The 22,591-nt window shown below is 37.7% G+C and overlaps 1 protein-coding gene across 1 annotated transcript in view; it reads left to right on the top strand.

Moving 5' to 3' along the window:
- Nucleotides 1-22,591, top strand: part of fut8 (fucosyltransferase 8) — a 108,064-nt gene that overhangs the window by 55,024 nt on the left and 30,449 nt on the right. Inside the window, exon 5 of the mRNA XM_003214611.4 lies at nt 2,960-3,074. Within this exon, the coding sequence (XP_003214659.1) occupies nt 2,960-3,074 (115 nt within the window). The remainder of the gene's footprint in view (nt 1-2,959; nt 3,075-22,591) is intronic.

The raw sequence follows: 22,591 nt of genomic DNA on the forward strand, positions 1-22,591 counted from the left end.
TTAATTATTGTATTTCAATGTTAATATCAATATAGAGTTTTTTATATGGTATAGTATGGTGTTTAGTATTAGTCCCCACAGGCCTTCTGTCCTCTCACTTTCTGTTGTTGCCAGCTACAACAGCAACAGGGCCACATACCTGCTGCTCGGTAGTTCCTTTTTTTGATTCTGTGCCCAAGAAGTGCCAGTCACATGATACAGAATCAGGAAGGGAGGTTGCTGAAGAGCAGGTATGTTGTCCTGTCTCCAGTATAGCTTACAGCAACCAGTCCCTGTCCAGCAGTGCAGAATTAGCTTTGGCACAGCTGGGCAGTAGGAAAACTCTCTCGCCGCCTAGGCAGCTCAGGGTGTCCTTGTTGAACAATCTTATTTGTCTGTGTAAAACCAGCCTCAGTTTGTGTGAGGTGATATGCTATTCATTGTTAAGGTATTTTTTTTAAGATTAGAGAAAGTTTATTTCAGACATCTAACATTGCTCTTGTAGATGATAGAACAGATTTATCTGAAAAATGATTTCTATGCTTGTACCACAAATGCTCCCATGTAGGCATGGAAACAATATGTGAAAAAATGGTCAAAAATCTGTTTTTCAAGTTTTGAGGAAAATATGACAAGATGAATACAGGACTGACAAGGATCCTTGCAGTTCAGTTCTTGTACACAAAATTTGCACATGATTGTTTTGCGTGGAAAGTAGTGTTTTCTATGTCGGAAAAAGCCGCTCTGAGTCCCCCTGGGGAGATAGGGCGGCCTATAAATAAAATGTTCTTCTACTTATATTATTATTTTATTATAAATAGTCTTTTCTGTCTGGAAAATATGTCAGTGAAGGAATATGAATTTCTGCACGGAAATTGTGCAGTGTTGTTATTACTGTTTTATTTATAATTTCCTTTCATTATTGATTCTCCAAATCCAAAAAAATCTAATAAAATATGGAATGGAAGAAGAGAAGAGAATGGGAACCTAGCTCTTTTAAGCCAGCTAAACAATATAATATCTCTGTGTTCTTTATTGTGGTTTTGGTGCATCACACACTGGTTCTGCCACTGCAAAGAGCAGCTTGTGGAACCTGCCCCTTCCCTATAGATGCCCATTGCTGGTGCCATTTTCACAGTTCTTAATCATCATCTCCTTAATAGCAGATATCTGAAGAACCTCTAGATGCAGCTTTCTTCTTCTTTCATTCCTGCTTGTTTTTTCTCTCATAGTCCTTTGGCTCATGGGAACTCTTCAAGAACTATGTCATTTGCCACCAGAAAGTCTCCCGCTCTGATGACTAGAATAAGTGCCTCCTTTGCCTTCTTGAGGATCATAACCCTCAAATGTTTTTAACCACACAAGCATGTAGAAATAGAATAGCCAGGATCAAACTATTTCTACTTGAGCAAGCAGTCGAACCCATCCTTATTGAGCCTATGTTGTTGTCACTAGTCTACAAATCTTTCTGATTGCCCCCCCCCCCATTTTTCTTGAATAGAGGCATCCTAAGTAATAGAGGCATATAAAAAGGTCGCAGAAGTCCCTGCTTAGCAAGTGAAGAGACATTCTTTGCAAGCAGCCAAAACAGGAGTGTCCATGACAGTACCACACATAGTTGTGTCTACAACAAGGACCTTCCTCACCCTCTATATGGGGATTCCAATCCCTTGAAACCACTCCAACACAATTACTTTTCAGAGAATTGGGACTCTGTCTTGTTTCCTCATCCTCTGCAATTCTTCCTTTAAAATGACCTATACATTTCATTACACTAAGTTACAACAAGAAAATCCTTCTCACTATTCCAGTTTTGTTACCCTGCTCACACTGAAAAGAATAATATCCTGCTCCAATTTGTTACTCTCTCATTGAAAAGAATACCCTGCTCATTACACCAATCTGTCATGAATAATTTTCAAACAAAGGTTCTTAAAAGCATATCCTAATCACACTGAAAAGAATATCCCACTTCTAACATTTTTGGTGTCAGAAGTGGGCTATTCTTTTCAGTGGGCTTTTCTTTTCTTTTAAGAACCTTTGTTTAAAAAGAATTCATGACAGTTGTATAACATGATTAGCTAAGTTTACTCAAACAAAGTAGCTTTTTCTATGGACAGCTGTTAATGTTTGGCCATGAGGTTAACAAGGACTCCAAAACCCATTTGCCTCATGGCAGAGGCCCAGCTAATTTCATTAGTCAAGTCTAGAACTGGTTAGACTTGATTGCCTTCGTATGCAAAAGCTGACTCATTTCTCATTCAACAAGAAAGAATTAGCTTAAACTAACTGATCATTTAAGTGACCACAAAGTTTGCCAAGAAAATATATCTTCTTAAATGGCATATTTATTTATTTAAAATTCCTGATCAAATTATGCTGAGAATGTAAAGATAAAATATGGCAATGTTGAAAACCTTTTGCAAATTCCTCTTCTTACTATTCATCATCTAATCAGAATCTAGTCCACATCTCTGTCTGGTGTCAGTGAACTGAAAGGGATTCAGATATGTTGAAACAGCAAGTAGGCTATGTAAGAAACCTATTTTAAGATATTTGCATCTCGGTGTTTGATGGCAGTGACTCACTTTAGTAAAAATTAATATGGCAGTCTGTCTATTCCAAGGGATTTGCTTCCTATAGATACTGTTTTTGTTAGGGGGGGGGAGGAACTCTACATAAATGTGTGTGTTTGTATAAAGTGGGGATGGGAAAACAGTAGACTAGATTCTCCTCTTCAAATGTCTTAATTATTGGAAGATTACAGCTTGTATGTGGATTAAGGATTGGTGAATGTGTTGTGTATGGGTGGAGTTCCCACACACAGAGGTGGGTAGCTCTGGTACTAAAGTAGAAAAATATTATTTCAATTTTAATATATGTTCGATGCTTTGGAAGATTTAGTTTTCATTTTGTCGTTGTTTTTTATTATTTAAGTTAGCCCCAAAAGTTTTAATGTTACTTTTGTTTATACAAACAGGTCAATAATGACAGATCTGTACTACCTCAGTCAAACAGACGGAGCTGGTGATTGGCGAGAAAAGGAAGCTAAAGATTTGACAGATCTGGTACAGAGGAGAATAATTTATCTTCAGGTAAGAATTCTGTAGAAAAGCCAGTTATATAGAAGGAAATTATTAAAGTAGTATCTAAGCTAATAAGGGACAAATGTGAAAAACAAGAAGCTGGCTTCAGAAAAATCCAAATATTTATTATTATTGCTATTATAGTGAATAAGATAACAAAAATGCAAAAACGTTTCACATAATAAGTTATATCTAGTGTGGCTATGAGTATGGTAATCTGCTTATATGTTATTAGGTGATACAAAATTAAACATTATATAAAAACATTTATTAAGCATATTTGGCTTTCCAGAGATTTAGCTATAACAGTTTATTCAAGAAAACAAAAATCCAAACATCGTTACAAACAAAAACCATATGCAAGAAAACATATTTGAAACAGTATCGGCACTGAGAAAGTACATCGTAACAAGGAGTTTTCTTAATGTATTAATAAGGTCAACAAGTAAAGTCAATGAAGATACAATCATTTTACATAATTAATAACAAATAATGATAGGTGTAATAATAAAGAAGCTCCTGATTTAGTTTAAAACTTTTTCCGTCTAAAGTATACTGCACTTATAGTTCTAATACAATTGTTCTAATTACCTGAGTATGTTTAGCTCCCCCCCGGTCCCTTCCCCTTTCCTTGTGCCACCTTCATCTGGACCAACTTATCTTATTCTCCAGAATTTTATTGTATCTGTTGCAGGTTTGTTCCCCTGTCCTCCAGTAAATACAAATTCTATAAATTTCCCCCATATTTTCCATAAACCTGTTTACTTCCATATTCTCTTTTTAACCTTAATGTCACAAGTCAGTTTGTCGTTAATTGCTATGTTCCACACTTCTCTGTACCATTCTTCTAACTGGATTTCACTTTTATCTTTCAATTTTTTGCAACTATCCATCTCGCTGTCGTTAATAAATTGGAGGTCAATTCCTTCACTTTTTGTGAGGATATCATCTTATCATATAGTGATAATAATGCTGCTTCTGGTGTACTCTTTATCTCTATTTTTATTATTGCGCTTATTTCCTTAAATACTATTTCCCAGAATTTTTGTATAAATTTATAAATTTATAAATTTATAAATTTGTATAAAATCCATAAACCACATATGGATATATGAGCCTAATTTTGGCATCCTCTCCAGCATTGATTTGGATATTTCTCATCTATCTGATTTAATCTAACATGTTAAATACAATCTTCATATTATGTTATAGTAATTTTCTTTAATTCTTACATAGTTTTAAAGTTCGCATACTCCATATTCTTTTTTGTTCTTGAATATTCAAAGTTCTTACCAAGTCTAGTTCTCATATTTCCCTGAGATGGCTTTCAGTCTGCTCATCTTCCAGTAATCTATATCTATATCCATAATAAAAGTGAAAACCCATATGTGTGTATGTGGCACGGGTGTCTGCTCACACAGACAGCCTCTGCCCTCCACAAACAGGCTATATTTCCCAGTGCTAAGGAGCCACCAAGTCACTCCCATCCACTGACACTGCGGTCACAGCGAGCTCCATGAACATGTAGTCCAAACCCTGCCAATGTCCTCCCCAAACACTACGGCCCACCACCCAAGGAATGCTTTCATTTGAGGACCATTTCCTCCTAGATTTTGCATTTTCCTCCACCACAGGCAAGCATCCCAGGGTTCTCCATTTGTGTGAAATTTGCATGACCCCACCCTACTGCCCTTCCCTTTCAAATCTGTCTGCATAACAAACACAGCAGAATTGAGCAGGAACTAAATTTACTGGAGGAGTTTGGGGGATTGACTCCACATAGTGAAAGTTGTAGCTCACCCTGCATCAAGTCAGAGCACCGTGAGTCCCACTGGGAAATTTAGAGGAGTTGTAGTTCACCTACACCCAGAACGCACTATGAACCCAAACAATGATGGCTCTGGGCCAAATTTGCCATGCATATCTGATATACCTAGATTTGAATACTGGTGGATTTGGAGGGGAATTGGCCTGGACATTTGGGAGTAGTAGGTACTGGGATTTATAGTTCACCTGCCATGAATGGGCGCTCCGAACCCCTCCGATGATGGACCAGGATCAAACTTGGCACACAGAGCCCCCATAACCAAAAGAACACCTTGGACAAGTTTGGGGGAAAGGGAGTTATAGTTCACCTGCATCCAGAGAAACCGACAATGGACCAGGACCAAACTTTGCACAGAGAATCCTCATGACCAATTGAACATACTGCAGGGGTTTGTGGGAATGGGTCTTGATTTTGGGAGTTGTAGTACACATGCATCCAAAGAGCACTGAACCCAACCCACGAATGATCTGGACCAAACTTGGCACACAGACTCAACATAGCCTGCTGTGGATACTGACAGATGTTTCGGGACAATTGCCCCGGGAATCTGGGAGTTGTAGTAGTTCACCCCCATCCAAAGAGCACTGCAGCCAGTTGATGACCAGCCAATGACAGATCTGGACCACACTTGATACACAGACCCAAAATGGCCAACTTTGAATACTGGCAGGGTTTGGGGAGGATTGACCCATGATTCTGAGAATTGTAGTTCACCCACTCCAAACTGAGAATACATAACATTCAAAGACAAATAATACCCTTTTCAAATAACCCAGGCACCACCAGGGCCCCAAGCTAGTAGTTTATAAATATCACTTATTGTACCTTTTATTGTTTTGTTTTCTACCTTAGTCTCTTTTTGGATAATCATCCTTTCAAATTTTGTATATTCTCTAACAATAATTTTATCTCTAGTTTGATTCAATAGTTTTCTTTATCACCATAGTAGTTTTTATTAAAGTTAACCAGAGGGTTTTTTTTAGTTGATGCTTGTTCTTTAGTCTGAAAACTGTTGCGTGATTTCTCTCACACTTTTAAGGAAATGTGCATGGGATGTACTGTAGGATTGAATCATATATGCAAGACAACCAGTCTCTGGAGAATGCAGGTCCGTAGGGTTTGAATTTACTTTTATCTTCAAATGTAAACAAAATATTGTCCACATTATTCAATAAAGTATCTGGGTGTGAAGAAGAGTAGGATATTGGGAGAGCCAAACAGTCAGGATGCTGTGGATATGGGGTTGAGGGGGAAAGAATATGAAAAGAGAGGTCGATTGTTTTTAATTGTAAAATAAGGAAACAAGATAAGAGATTAAGGAGCTGGGGAAGAATGTGATCAACATAGATAGGAAAGGTGGCAAATAGAGATAATGATGAGATCAGGAAGGAGGAATAGATATAGAATACAGATGGGGTCAGATAGGAAAAGTGGCGGACTAGTTAGGAGCTGTGGAATAGGGGCTGGTGATAAAATGCCTTTGGGGAAATTCAGGAAGAGTTCTTACACTAATATTAAAACAAGATTTGTTACATTGAAATAAGTGTAGAGCCACCATACAGGCTTGATGTTTAAACCTTCTGTTATTAAATCGATGTATGTTATGTTTTGATTTTACATATCTGGCCAGAGGTCATTCATTTAAATAGTTTATATGATAAATTAGTTGTGCAAATACACATCCATATCCAAATTAGAACCCATAGACGTATCCATAGTCCCTTAAAATGCTAAACACAGGGAGTGGTTTAAAGGTTTTAGGAGCAAGGTGAATGACGGGAGCCACTATTGAGCAACCTTGAGCGACAATGTATATGTGTATTATGGTTATATGCAGTGGGTATCTAATTAATATGGTTTAATAGGGCAAAGAAAAGTATTGCTCAATACTTAACATAATACTGACTCCACACTCATTTTGCATTATGGAGCATCCTAGGAAAATAATATTGGATTTACTTCTTTAGCAGGGGTCCTCAAACTTTTTACATGAAGGGCTGGTTCACAGTTCCTCATAGAATCATAGAATCGTAGAGTTGGAAGAGACCTCACAGGCCATCCAATCCAACCCCCTGCAAGAAGCAGGAAAATCTCATTCAAAGCACCCCCGACAGATGGCCATCCAGCCTCCCCTTAAAAGCCTTCAAAGAAGGAGCCTCCACCACAGTCTGGGGCAGAGAGTTCCACTGCCGAACAGCTCTCACAGTGAGAAAGTTCTTCCTGATGTTCAGGTGGAATCTCCTTTCCTCCTTTCAGACTGTTGGGGGGCTGGATTATGATAAAATAGTCCAAAATTAGGATTGTTGTTGTTGTGTGCCTTCAAGTCATTTCAGACTTAGATCAACCCTAAGTCTAAAGTTTAGCACAGGGGCCAGGTAAATGTTCTTGGAGAGTCGCATCCCGCCCACGGGCCTTAGTTTGGGACCCCTGTTATTTAGATAAAGGTATTTAGATAAAGATAAAGATATTTATAAAGGCCCTGCATTTTGAAATTTGGCATGATTGCAGTGTTCATAGCATCCAAAGAAAAGGGGCAGGCAAGGAGCCATCAGACTTCGTGGTTTGAGGGTTGGACACTGACTCTGGAGAACAGAGTTCAAATATTCCTTCAACTGTGAAAATCCACGGGGTAACTTTTGGCAACTTTCACATTGAGCCTCAGAAAATCCTTTGATAGGTTCATTTTAGGATCACCATAAGTTGGAAACAGCTTGAAGAACGAAAAACAAAATTAATACATCAAGACTTCTGATACTGCTAGATATGTATACATTCAAAAATACGATGGGATGACATAATCACACTTTTTCAATACCTCAAGAGTTGTCACAGAGAGAAGAGAGCAGCCATGTTCTTTCCTGCCCCAGATGTTGGAACCAGAATTAATGGTCTAAAACAGTGGTTCTCAACCTGTGAGTCCCAGGTGTTTTGGTCTACAACTCCCAGAAACCCCAGCCAGTTTATAAGCTGTTAGGATTTCTGGGAGTTGATGGCCAAAATATCTGGGGACCCACAGGTTGAGAACCACTTGTCTAAAGTTATAGGAGAGTAGATTTTGGTGCTGGACAGCTTCAGCTGGAAATCCTGCACTGAACAGAGGGTTGGACTCGGAAGTCTATGAAACCCCTTCTGACTCTATGAATAACAACAAACAGAATGCATAGTTTTCATACCAGAGACAACTAACAAATCAAAGAGCTGCTTAGCAAACCTGTAGCCTATTGCACAACTCTTTGAAAGTGTATTAATGGCATAATTTACATCATTCTGAGTGCCATTATACTCTGATCTATTCCCACAACACTGTACTTAACTCTAGATATGAACAGCCCTTGTTGTCTTGCAATGCTTTGAATTTGAAGACTGAAGGAAATTTTCATTTGGGATTGCAAAATTCTTATTTGAGAATAAATGCTCTCATCCCACCCCCCAAACACACACACACATACAGTTATGCCTAGATGCCTAGACACAATGCAGGCTCTAAGTAGACTGAAATTATCATTTTCTCCAGTTAACATATGCAGCAATGCTAGGCCTGGCACTGCAATGACCTCTTACAGGTTGCATGGTTGCCATCATTAATCTCACACTGCCCACTATTGCCCACTTCTTAATAGCTGTTCTGGAGCACTATTGCAGCTTTTGCCAGAAAAATATACACAAATATCTGTTCTATTTTGATCATTAGTTAATTTTTGTGAGCCACTTTGCATCTCAGACACAGAGATAAAGGTGGCATACAAACAAACAATTATTCATTGGCTAATGTCAGGTTGCTGTTCAAATAAATATCCTTAGTGTCAATTGGTTCATTAATCATGCAATTACATTATTTTGTTCTCATGTGCCCTTCCCTGGAAAAACACCTAATTCCCTAGATCTTACCAGTTTTAGGTGTAAAAATGCCCTGCTGTTTGGTACCATAGGATTGTATATTGTATCTTCCCCCTCAATTGGTCAGGCACATAAATCTTGTCCCCTTTTAACCACATCCCCCTGTTGGTAGATCAGTTTGTTTTCCTGGAACCAGGTGTCCAAGTCATTTCTTTGATCTCAGTCTTTAGCCTCCGGGTCTTTCGCTGGAGCATGTGTTTCTTTTTGTTGGGTTTGTTTCTTGGTAATCACGCCCAACTGTAATTGTTGTGAAGTAAACAATGTGTCTACTCCTTTTTCTGTATGTTGTGTTGTGGAAGCTTTGACAAATTATCTGTACTTCTTTTTCTTACCCGGGAAGTATTTTCATATGAAATTGAATTTAGAGAAAAATGTCAGCCACCTCAACTGTTTTGGGCATTTTGAGTATTTCTAAATTTTGACAGTCAGTATAAACTTCACATTTGTGGGGTACCCATTCCAAGAAATGCCAAAAAGTTTCTGAAACAAATTTTATATTGTCTGCCTCTTTCTTCCAGATTGGCCAGTTATATTTGGTTTTATTAAAGGTTCTGGACAGATAGGGACATGATTGCAAGTCTCCATTTTCATCTTTTTGGAGTACTATTCCTCAAGTGGTTGCATCCCTGGGCTTCGTTTTTCTTGTTTTTTAGCAGATTAGTTGTCAGGGCCACCTGAGCAAAATGTGGTGTTGCAACCCCCAAAACTTTGGAGCTGCCTCCTGTTTTGCAGTGCATCCCATCCTGCAACTGCTTGGTTTTTATAGAGGTTCATATTATGCCCTGGGCTGATATCCTATAAACCAGATGGTCCAGTTTTTATTTATAAAAAGACACTTCTACGGTTTGACATACAACTTGTTAGCCAATAATGGTTCTCACCAACTGTACATGAGATTCATAGTCTTTTAACTAAAGGAGGATGTTATCCAGTATTTCAGTAGGTCTTGATGCACGTACTCTGTTGTTAACATTTTATTTATGAGGTTTTGAAAAATTGCTTGTGATCCTGCTAACCAAAATTGCATTATTAGATAATATTTACCATAAGCACAATTAAAAGCTGTTTTATATCAATCCCCTTTCTACATTTTTACTCTATAGTAAGCTTGTCTCAGGTCCAGCTTGGTGAAAATCTTCCCTGTGCTTAGCTGAGCCAGCAAGTTCTTGATCAGTGGAAAGGGATGTGTCTGGATCTCCCATAGCCTAAGTGGATGGGATAATGAAACTGCAAGCTAGATTTTTATCAATGAATTCTTTTAATGCTGATATTTCCATTGGGGTCAAGCTTTTGTTTGGGCAATTGTGCCCCTGGCTCAGTTTTTATGGCACAGTCAGTGTCCTAGCGAGGAGGCAATTTGTTACACTTCAAAAACCTCTTTTAAATCCATGTATTCTACTAGGATAGATATGGGGTTTTCCACTTCTTCTCCTCCCAACATCTCCTTGTCCTTTCCCTTTTTCTCTTTTGCCTCTCTGGAGACCTGGCAGCTCTCCAAAATGTGACTTTGACACAAGGGGACTGAAAACTTTTAATTCTCCCTCAACTTAACCCTAGGATATTGGAATTTAAGCCGGTCCAAACCTAACACAAGTGGATAGAGGGAGGTAGGTTCAATCACAAAGTGTTTTGCTTCCCAGTATTCTCCCATCCCCCAAAACAGGAAATCGCTCTAGTGGTTACAGAGTCCTCCTTTCATCTTGTTCCCTTCCATCAGTACAAAAGTTATCAGAGTATGAAGTTTCTCTGAAGTTAATTTCAGTCCTGTAGCTACAACGGTGCTTATGGTGGATCTAGTTCTAGTATATCCTGGAGCTAACACCACTTTTACCAAAAAGGGGGGAAAACATTCCCACTGACCACTGTTCTGGGTCGCCGCTTTCCGCCTGCAGGGATGCCGGCGCACTCTAATCCAGGCAACTCTCATTTCCCGACAGGTCTTCGCTGTCGGATGCCTCGTCTGTTTGGGATGCCTGGTGTGGTACTCTCTCTCTCGGTGAGACTTCGCAGCTAGGGCTGTTGCCTTCGTTTTCCTCTCTTTTTCTTTGTCTGTCTTCTGCCTGTACTCCACCTGCCTGCTGTTTGAGACTTTTCTGATGCTCCCTCGGAAAGCTGCTGCTAAATGACCTTCTCCTCCGCAACACAGACAAAGCCCATCTTCCAATGTTGCTCTTTTTCCGCATCGGGTTGATGCTGTTTCCTCTCCAGGATTGTTTATTGCTTTTCATTCTTGCTGAGTTGGCTGGCAAGCCTTGCTTCTGGAGTACTCTCTTTCTTTCACCATTTCTCCCTGTCAGTGAGGACTACCCAGCCTATCAGGGTATTAGTGTGAGGACTGAGCTATGGACCACCATTACAAAATTTATAGAGCTCTTGCATTTTGAAATTTAACATGATTGCAGTATTCATTGGCTAAGGTCAGGTTGCTGTTTAAATAAGCACCCTTGCCTTCTTCCTTTGCCCTTTCCTGGGAAAACACATAATTTCTTAGATCTTACCAGTTTCAGTTGTAAAATTTTTTTATTACTTCTACAGTCATCTAATTCTTATAAACAGTTATCTGAACAAATGGCCTGCCCCTAAAGCTTTGTATATCACTCTATATTTCATAAACACAACATTTGTATGCCCCATGTTGATATTTATGGTATGTCTTGTAAAGGAGTCATGACATTAAGATACTGTCATGATTAATTAAGATAAAGATGACTTTGAGAACTAAACCTTTAAGGGAGGTAGCCTTAAACTAAAATAAGAACAAATTGATAACATATCTGCAAACTAGTATTTTTGAAAATACCTTGTTTTACAACATACATACAAAATATGAAGCACTTTCTCTTCTTTATTATTTTAAATTAAGACTCATCCATGGAAACCTGTTGGGTGATCTTGGTCAAGTAATACTTTCAGCCTCAGTGGAAGGCAAAGACAAATCTCCTCTGAATAAATCTTAACCACCCCTCCCATGAAAGGTTTAGCTTAGGGTCATAAATGACTTGAAGATACAGAACTATAATTCCTAAGACAGATGTGTGGCGTCTAAATGCAGTCTTGATAGAACCATAAATACAATAGGAACCTCTTTCTCCACCTTTGCTGAGTTCACTCTATATTCAGTAGAAAATGTTCATATAATTCTATGTCTCTCCCTCCTTTCTAATAGTTCTTACAATCCTTTATTTAAAATATTCAGAATGAGAAGATGCAAAAAATTATGAAATTCTATTTTATGAATATGGATTAGAAAAAAAACCTTTAGAGCCTTTTTGTTTGTCTTAGCTGTTTCTCATCTCTCTCTTCCTTCTCTTTCTGTATTGATGATCTTTCTCTCTTTCTACCTTCATGATTTTCACCTTAGATCCAGCTTACATGGGTGAGAAACTTCTTTGGTGCTGCCCACTCTTGCTCTCATCTGCTTTTCTCATCTTCAAATCAACCCTTTTTTCTTTTTCAGTGGGCATTCTTTTCTTCATGGTTCACATTCCCCTGTTTCTTCTCATAACAATCCTTCACACCACTTGCTCAACCCCAGGGTTTTCTTTCTTTGAAATGTTTGAAGAATTTGTAGGCCCTGCGGAAGAAAAAAATACATGGCACTGGCAAGAATCCGTAAAATCTGTAAAAATGAATCTGCTTAGATAAGGTATGGCATCTTATAAGATAAGGTGGTACTTTGAGTTACAAATAGAATTTAATTAAATAAATAGTGTATTTCAAAAGCATAATAGCCTGAGATGCATGTCCCAGATGTCATACTAATACCAACATCTATTTACAAACATGTAGTTTTCACAGTCTTAGGGCTATATTGGAGACATATTTACTTCTCCTCCCTTCATACATTATGAAGTTTTCTCCTGAACTTAAACTGTAAGGTAATGTCAAAAATCTGAGTAAAGAGACTGGATGTTATAATAATCAGAAAGTACATACATGCTGCGTAATGAGAAAGTATAATTTGTCTTTCTAAATTGTTTCCCCCTTTTAACTATTCATTTTAATTCTATTCTTCGAACCATCGGATACTACCTCCTCCATGTAATGTAGTTTTGTAATAGTTTACATAATAAACTATTACATAATAGTAATAATTCTAAATCTTCTAGTAATAGCATAGTATATGCAACATTTTAGAGAAACTTCCCAACTTACCCCAGGTTAATACTATACAACACATTGTACTATCAAAACTCTTAATGCAGAATAGTTATCCAGTTGTATAATATTGTCTTGACATTGTTTTTCATTCTATGAATAATTTTTAATCACTAAACAATATTTCAGGCCAATCTTTAAATAGTCTACCTATATATTCTGCAAAAAGATTCCACTTATTTTGAAAACATTGTATCGATTTATCTTTAAGAAGACAAGTCAGTTTGTCCAATTCAGCTAGGCTAAAAAGTTTGGTCAGCAATTAAATCACAGATGGAATAACACTTTCTTTCCAATGTTTGGTGTATACCATTTGGCCTGCTGCTATTTCATTTTGAAAGAAAACTGTATTTTTCTTTACTGATGACATCATTTGCCAGGCCCAACAAAAATATCTCTGGTAAAAACTGAATATTCTGTTTCAAAATTCTTTGTATTGTTTCTTTAACTGCTATCCAATATGAATGTGCATTAAACCAAGTCTACCACATGTGAAAATGTCCTTTCTTTTTCCTCACATTTCCAACAATTAATGTCCATATTTTAATTAATTTTTATTTTTATTCATCTTGGCTAGTTTAGCTGGATTGACATAGCCAAATGTGAGACATTTTATAAATGTTTTCTTTCAGTTCATTTGCCTTTGTGAATTTTAGGCCTTGTTCTACATTCCCTCCCATACATTAGAATTTATTTCCAACATGTTTTATTGATTAGCCCATCAGCCGTTGAATTTATTTCATGACCCACATCTCTTGACCAGTTTAGCTAACTAACAAGGGATATCTCCCAAGGATACAGAGTAGAAAGTTTGTCCTTTTTCTTTGTTATTGTTTCTGTGCGTGTATGTGTTTTGTTTCACCCTTGCTTTTTAATTATTTTTAAGAATCGCTTAGTTGTATTTAGTAGCAATGGACACTATGTAGAAATGCAGTTTTTGGCAGTTTTATATGTCATTTGTCTGTTTTATTTTGTCTTTTTCTTGAATGAAAAAATTGCAATAAATAAATTATGTTTTGCTTATATTTGTATTTTCATTATTAATATTATTCATGCATTGATCTGCAATGTACACAGTATGCCCACTTAAGTGATCCCAGCTTGGTCACTATTTCTCACCAAAACTACCTCACAGGCTCGCTGTCAGAGTAAAAATGAGGAGGATCATTTATGCTATCTTGACTTTCTTTAAGAAAAGTCAGGGTATAAATGTGATAAATAAATGTGCTGTAATGCATTTGGTAGTGTGGAATTGTATTATCTTTCTGAAATAACAGTCATTTGTTGCTCTCTTAAACCCTTACCAGGTTTTATTGTAAATCGGGGGGAAAGTGTCTGGGTCCATTATACACTTTCACTTCTGTTATTCTTAATAGGAATCTTAACCTTTAGCTTTGTAAATCTTAATTATTTAGCATTGTGGTAGTTGAGACCCAACTACCATATTACTGTATGTCAGTGTTGCCTGTGGAGCAAGCTAAAGTATCAGTATAGTCTTTATGTAGGATACAGAACAATACAGTTCTGTTTCTAAGTATAACATCAAGCCAAATCAGATGTCTATGTGGGACCAATTATGTATAGATTCCCATTTTAGATTAACAATAATTAAAATACCATTGTTTTGGGAATCAGCTTAGTATTTAGTAGTAAAAAATGAACTTATTGTTTAGAAAGAAACATTGGATATAGAAAGTTGGAAAAAGAATAAAAGGCATTGGATCGGCATGATACTCCTCTTCCATTTTTAAATTCATGTGTATTGATTTTGAGGTGAAAAGTTGGCAGACAATTTTATTAATTTAAAAGGTAGAACAGCCAACTGAAGACTGAAGCATACTCCATGCAGGTTTTGCCATAAAAGGGAACATTGGTACTGTAGTTTTTAATCTGTTAGTAAATTATCAAGCTTTGCAGAGGACCTGAGTACATTTGTGGGCGAATGAAAATACATAATATTTGTTATAGGTTTGTAAACAGAATATTTAAATCACCCTTGAAGTCCTTATGTAAATATCAGAATAGGAAAGTAGAGTTCATATAAAGAAAAAGTTTATCTCACAAGTACTCAAAACACAGAATAAATACAAGGAAAAATCAAGCCATTTACTCTCTCTTCTTTTGCCAGTAAGAAGGAGTACACTTGCCATGTTTTGTGAACTAAAGAATTTGAAAAACTGGGAATCACATTATGTGTCTACATTTAGGTAATTCATTGTGAATGGTCAAGTGTAAGTGGCTGAACCCCATCTCGATGTCAGTGTTCTTGAATACAATATCTTTCCGAATGCATGGGTCTTAATTAGGCTGTTGACTAGAGATGTGTATGAAAAATTTTCCTTCGTTTTCTTCGTGTTATAGTTTTGTGTTGACCGTTCATCTACACGAAACGATAGACAACATTTTCATACGAAACAACAGGGGACACGATATTGAAAGCAGCACAATCATTGTACTGGCTTTTATTTTCAGCCACATGGGCTCCATGCCTACAATTCACTTCCTCATGCATCAGAGAAGGAGGCGGGGAGGAGGTGATCCTTGACTAATCAGAGGCCAAAGAATCACTGAAATGGGCTGGGCAGGGAGGGCAGGGAGTGGATATAAGGGGAGGACTGTAGCCAAAAGAGCCATTGCTGGTGCTGCTGGATGCTAGGGCTGGTTGGGTTACACAGCTGCTAAGTTGTTGCTATGTTGTTTGGGCTGCTCTTGGCTCATTTAAAAAAAATTCCTTTCCTTGTTGGGTTTCCTTTCCCTTCTCCGTTTATCTCACTGGTTCAGTTGCCTGCCTGCTGCCTCTGCCTTGGTCCTCCATTTCCTTTGGTGTTTTATTTTACATTTTTGAAAGCAAATACATTTTTGGAGGTTTGTAATCCCCAACCCTTGAGTGCACTGTGCTCTGCTTCGCCTTACATGGGCACAGTGATTTCTGCCTGGCTGCCGCAGAGAGCTTGCTCTTCCCTTATTTTAAAAATTCTATAACTTAATAATAATAAATAAATAAACAATATCAGGAAAGCGGCTAGGATTTTTAAAGTGGGTTTGGTTGGGGAGTGTGTGTGTGTGTGTGTGGGGGGGGGGGTTCTTTATTCTTAGTTTTATACCCCCTTCTTTCTCTCTCCCCCCTCCCTCCTATTGGTTATGTATTTGTTTAAAAATAAATAAATTTGAAGGGAAATACTTCTTGTTGGGCTTCTTTGTCCTTTTATCTCATTAAAATCGGTGGAAGGAGCAAATGTTTTAAAAGTTGGTGGTCTAAAAGGGATTGATATCCACTCTGTGTGTGGCGATTTTCACCCCTCTATCCCTAAAGCTGAGTGGGGGGCAAGTCTCTGAAGTCCTCCCATTGCTGTCAATTACACAAAAATGTTCGTTTCTTTGTTAGCGTAAACAAATAGGAAAATGAGACAAAACAAAAATATGAATGGAAAATTATCAACCTACATCACACTAGATAATTGAACCATGGTGGCACATAAGTCCTCTGTATTATCAGGTTGAACCCATTAAAAATATCCATATAGGAACTGAACTGATATCTTGAGCTATTTATGTTTAAGATTGCAACTATTCACTTGGTATACACTGATTTTTGTCTTGAAACATACTTTTAAAGTTTTTTTTTTACTTGGAGCAGAAGATGGCTTGGTTTTTGAATAAAAACATAACTATTTCACTAACTAGTACAGACAGTCCCCAAGTTACGAACAAGATTTGGTTCTGCAGGGTTGTTCTTAAGTTGAGGTCAGAACAGGTACATTTTCAAAATGTAATTCCACACACACACATGCACACGCACACACCTCTTTGAATAGAAGCCCCCAGTGGCATCCTGCTTGTGCCAGCAGGATGTCTGACCAAAAGGTCGGCGGTTGAAATCCGGGGAGCGAGGTGAGCTCTCATCTGTCCGTTCCAACTTCCCATGCGGGGACATGAGAGAATCCTCCCACAGGATGGTAAAACATCTGGGCATCCCCTTGTAGATAGCCAGTTCTCTCACACCAGAAACAACTTGCAGTTTCTCAAGTCGCTCCTGACATACACAAAAATATATATTTGGATAGTTTAGGAAAGGGCTAACAACTTTGTGGTGATTGTTTTGCTGTTTGTGCTCCTCTTCAGAAAATTCCACCTCACTTTCTGTACCTGTGATAATTGGATTTTGAACATTTTGGCTTGTTGTGGAAACAAGGATTGATGGAGACAATTTTTCCCCAAGCTTCCTTTCCAAGGGGTAGATTTCTCTCACTTCCTGTTGTCTCACCCTTGTTCCTAACTATGAATAATTTGTAAGTCTGATATTTGTAACTTGGGGACAGTCTGTATATCATCCAAAACAATACCAGTGGATGCTATTTTGCTTTTATGATATCAACAAAGATGAAATATTTTGATTCCCTTAGCCCTCTCCCTTAACCTTATTGTTGTATGCCTTAAATAGTTTTTGACAGATAGTGAACCTAAGCTGACTCTATCAGTTGACTTTCATGGAAAGAATTGGTTCAGAGTGGGGTTCGCCTTTGCCTTCACCTTCCTCTGAGGCTGAGAGACTTGCCCAAGGCATCCAATTGATTTCCACAGCTGAGTGGGATTTGAACCATGGTCTCTAGAATTGTAGTCCACTCTGGCTTTATACAGTTTAATGCTGTAATATTAGAAAATGTTGACCATGTCCGCTACCTTTGCAGCTACCTCTTCACAAAAGTCAACATTGACGCTAAAATACAACACCATTTGAGCTCTGCAAGTACAGCATTTTCTCAAATGAAGCAGAGAGTGTTTGAGGATCAGGACATTCTTAGGAATACCAAGATGCTTGTTTATAAAGCCATTGTTCTCCCAACCCTGTTATACACCTGCAAAACGTGGACCGTCTACAGATGTCATACTCACCTTCTGGAACAATTCCATCAGGGTTGCCTCCAAAAAAATCCTGCAAATATCTTGAGAAGACAGGTGGACAAATGTCAGCATGCTGGAAGAAGCAAAGATCACCAGCACTGAAGCAATAATCCTTCACCATCAACTTCACTGGACTGACCACATTGTCAGAATGCCGATCACCATCTCCCAAAGCAGTTACTATACTCTCAACTCAAGAATGGAAAGCGGAATGTTGGTGGACAGGAAAAGAAATTTAAAGATGGGCGTAAAGCCAACCTTAAAAACTGTAGCATAGATACGGAGAACTAGGAAGCCCTGGCCCTTGAGCATTCTAACTGGAGCTCAGCTGTGACCAACAGTGCTGTGGAATTCAAAGAGGCACCAATGGAAGGCGAAAGGGAGAAATGTGTCAAGAGGAAGATACATCAAGCCAACCCTTACCAGGTCCGCCTCCCACCTGGAAACTGATGTCCTTACTGCAAAAGAACATGAGGGTCAAGAAGAATAGGTAACTACAGTCATCTATGGACCCACCGCCAAGACCCTTCATTTGGAAGGCAATCTTACTCAGACATGAGTGATCACCAATGACTCTGTCTTTCTCCCACAAAATACTCTTATGAAAATCAGGGTTTCTGTAAACACTCTGGGAAGTTTATAAATAAAATGTTATGTGGATTTTCTGGAAAATTTTGAACCTGGAAAAATATTCAGGGTCCTCAACATGCTAGAATCAGATTTGAGAATGTTTCGTTCTCTCATTTAAAGATCCTAATTATTCAAGTTAGAATTCAGATTCTAAATGTTAAAGATTAAGAACTTTCTGATGCAACTGGCTTTTTGACAGTAGATGTTGGATGATTAAATGGTAATGAACTAAAGTTGTCAACAAGATGCCGTAGTTGCAGATTTCCTACATTGATAGAGAGTTAGTATAGTGTCCTTAGAGCTTCCTTCTAATTCCCTGCTAACTCTGTGGAATTTGCAATGATTTTTAGTAAATAAAATAATGTAATATTAATTTCCATTATTTATAATGGGTATTCAGTTTTTTCCCCTTAGTCACATACCTAAGCTCAAACACTTTCACTGTTGTTGGTAAAAATATTTCAAAGTACACGTCTTTGGATTAACTTCAGATTCAGTGCTTTATTTAAAAATTACTTTATTGGAGTATTTGTAAATATTTCAATACATGACAGTTTGGTAGGGTGAACTTCTCTTGGATTGTTAAATACAAGAAAATAGTAAATAATGTAGTAAAACAATTCTAGTATGCCAAATGAGTGGTACATCCCCCCCCCCCCTAAATATAGTTCTCTGATTGAAGTTCATGGATCCCTTCAACTGGCATGAATTGACTTGTATTATATCAATTTATTAAGTTAGTTAATAGTTTTATGAAGTATAGTAGTACATTTTGAGTAGTGGAAATTTTTCTAAGTGTAATTATAGCTGAAGACATCACTGTAAATTAGTGGGTAAGATATCTTAGAACCACAGCGTTGATGGCTAAAATCAGCCTGATGTTCCACAGGTCCACAAAGACCTCCCCCTCCATGAGACTTGTGGGATATGGCATCTTGAATTTCTGAAGATAGACCAACTTAAGTGGTGATCCAATTATTTGGGCCCTGGGCTTTGAGAAGGTAATAATCTATTAAAGTGGTGTCACTCTGATGTCCCTAATAACAAGCAAACTAGCTTATGAACTTTATTGGGTGTATCCTGTAGCATAGTGGTGGTTACTGATGATAAAGACATAGTTTTCAAAGGTCCCTGGAAGTTTATGTTGATTTTGAACAGCAAGGTTCTTGGTGTATATGTGGGATGTTTCCTGGAACAGTGAACTCAGACAACTTTAACCGAGCATTCAATTTGTTTCTCTCAAGGAAAAGCAACAAATGCCTATCCTACAATCATGATGTGTAACATGATTTTCGCAACTGAGTCAGAAGATCCAATAAAATTTCCCCCTCTCTGGTAGCAAATATACAAGAGTAATACATTGAATATCAATTTTCCTTTCATAACAGTTAAATTTGGCTTCTTCAGGGAGTTGTCTAGTACACTGGCTGTAGGCCATCTTAGGCAGAAAATTAGTTGTGCAGTGTGACTTAGTTCTACAGCAGATCTGCAAAACCTGTAGCCCATCAGGTATTTTAGACTTCAGCTCCCAGAATTCCTGACCATTGCACAAACTGGCTAGGGAGGGGCTCTGGGAATTGGAGTCCCAAAAACCTGGAGGGCCATGGGTTGTGCATGTCTGGTCTACAGTATATTCCAGCACTACTTGTAATGACATTGTATTCAATAAGATAGGCCATGAAAGACTAGGACTATAATAGTGTAAACTATTTTATTCTGTTTCTTTTCCTTGCTTGTGCAAATATAGTATAGTATAGTATAGTATAGTGTGTGTGTGTGTGTGTGTGTATATATATATATATATATATTATATAGTGTGTGTGTGTGTATATATATAGAGAGAGAGAGAGAGAGAGTGAGAGAGAGAGAGAGAATAGTATATATAGTATATTGTTAAGAATAAAATACTTTGAATAAGCACAGGATGGTATTATGTTCATAAATTAATAATTATGTTAATCATAATAATAATACCTTTATTTATATCCCGCCACCAACTCCCAAAAGAGACTCAGGGTGGCTTACAGAACAGCACATAATAGTGCCATAAAAACATCAAATACATCAACATTTGTAACAATAAATTACATTTAAATTACAATTAACTTAAATTAATTACAATTACATTAGTGTAATCCATCCAGATTCATGTTTAAACTTAAATTCTGGTGGCCAACATCTAGTCTTTTCTCCTTCTAAGATGATCTGAAGCACTTAAGCAGAAGTTTAACAGAAACATTATTTTTATTTACAAGCTTTTCTGGCCTGTAGTTTTATCTTCCTTGTATTAAAGGGAAAATTGTATTTTGAATATTTTGTGGAAGACTGAGAAATAACATGTTGCTAATATTCAGAAAATCAAAATAACAAGACAGCCAGAATCCTTGTTCGGGCATAGAAACCCATTGGGTGGTCTCTCAAGCTCAGGGACAGGCAAAGGCAACCCCCCCTTTTTTTTTGGAACAAATCTTGCCAAGAGAACTCTGTGATAAGTTCACCTTAAGGTTGCCATAAGTTAGAAAGTACTTGAAGTCACTCAGCAACAACAAAAATAACAATTGCTATAGGATAGGGTGTGAGGTTTTTACGGGGGGGGGGGGGGGGTGCACAGTCTGAACTGCAACTTCAAGCAATCCTACTCATCATAGATTATGGTTAATAATGTTGAGAGTAGCAGTTTCATCAACATCTAAATAGTCATACTGTGTTCGTCCCAGTTCCAGACAATATAGATGGTTTATAGAAAATAGTCTTCAATATTCTTCAATAGATGTCTCAACTGGAAGCAACATGTATTCATGGAACTGAGCTGTCCAGATCCAGATCATAAAAACTTGATGATACTGATTCAGAAACATAAGGATGCTGGTAGAATTCTTCTGAGCCAAACATAATACTCTGAGGGCTAATTCAAACCCACCTCATATTAAATAATCCCGTTCCTATAACAGACTTTGTAAAAATTTCATAACTGGCACCAGTTTCCTTCTGGCAGCTGAGGTAGAAGTTCCCATAAAATATCCTACTCTCTCATAGGTGACGTGTTTTGAAAAAGAAAAAAAACCCCAATTATTTAGACTCTATGAACTTCTTGATATATGTCTGCAGATACTGTTTTCTAAAATTACTTGCCAGTCATTATCCTATAGTGCTTATTTCAAGAATTATGGCATTTAGGACTCTCAGAATCACTCATTCACCCCCTATTAACCCTCCCCGACTAACCTAAACCCTTCCTTCCCCATACCTTCCTTTAGCAAAACTAGAAGATGTAAATCTTTTAAAAATATTCTTTAATAAAAATGATTTAAAAAAAAGAATTATGGCATTTACACACACATTTTAAGGATAATTTACGGGCATTTTAAGTGTAACTGTGCCAATAGTATCACCATCAGACTGTATTAGTGAAGATTTTGAAGTTATGAAGTAATTTTACACATTGACGTCACAGACTTCACATTGTATTTCCTGGCTAGTTGTACTTTTTATTTATCTGTATTAATAAAGGTGTCTGTGTCAATGTCTCCTTTTGTGTATGCTTCTGCCAAAGCTCCAAAACCGTGAAAGCGGGATAAGTGAAATTCATCCTGTGGATTATATACTGCAAGATTATTTGTTCTAATCATTGGTTTAGTTTATTTAAATCTGTCTCTAGTTTACAATACCATCTTCATTCATGTAATGAGAAGCTTTGCTAACCAGCAGAGAGCACGCTGCAGTCAGATTTGGCATATTGTTTCAGCAGAGACTCTCAGTACAGCTCCAGAGGTATGGCAGAACAACCAACATGCTGACTGTGAGTGGTGCTTCTCCTTGCAGGATCCCTTCACTTCTTGAGACATTCAGGAGAGCTAAGAAGGTGCTGCTTACCTGTTAAGAGAGGTTAGAGGGTAGAATGAAACACTGAATGAGAAAGAGAGTTTAATAAGAAGGGGGGGGGGGGAGAGTCCAGGAAAAAAGAGCACTGGGGTGGGATGGGAGATAAATGTCAATTTAGTGAATGAGAAAAAGAGAGAGAGCAACTGGCTTGGTAAGGAAAGATAAAGAATAAATTGTTTAGTAAAGAAAGAGAGAAAGAGAGGACTCTAGGAGACAGAAAAAGCACTAT

Source organism: Anolis carolinensis, chromosome 1 (assembly GCF_035594765.1).
Source record: "Anolis carolinensis isolate JA03-04 chromosome 1, rAnoCar3.1.pri, whole genome shotgun sequence".
In the NCBI taxonomy this organism is placed as follows: Eukaryota; Metazoa; Chordata; class Lepidosauria; order Squamata; family Dactyloidae; genus Anolis; species Anolis carolinensis.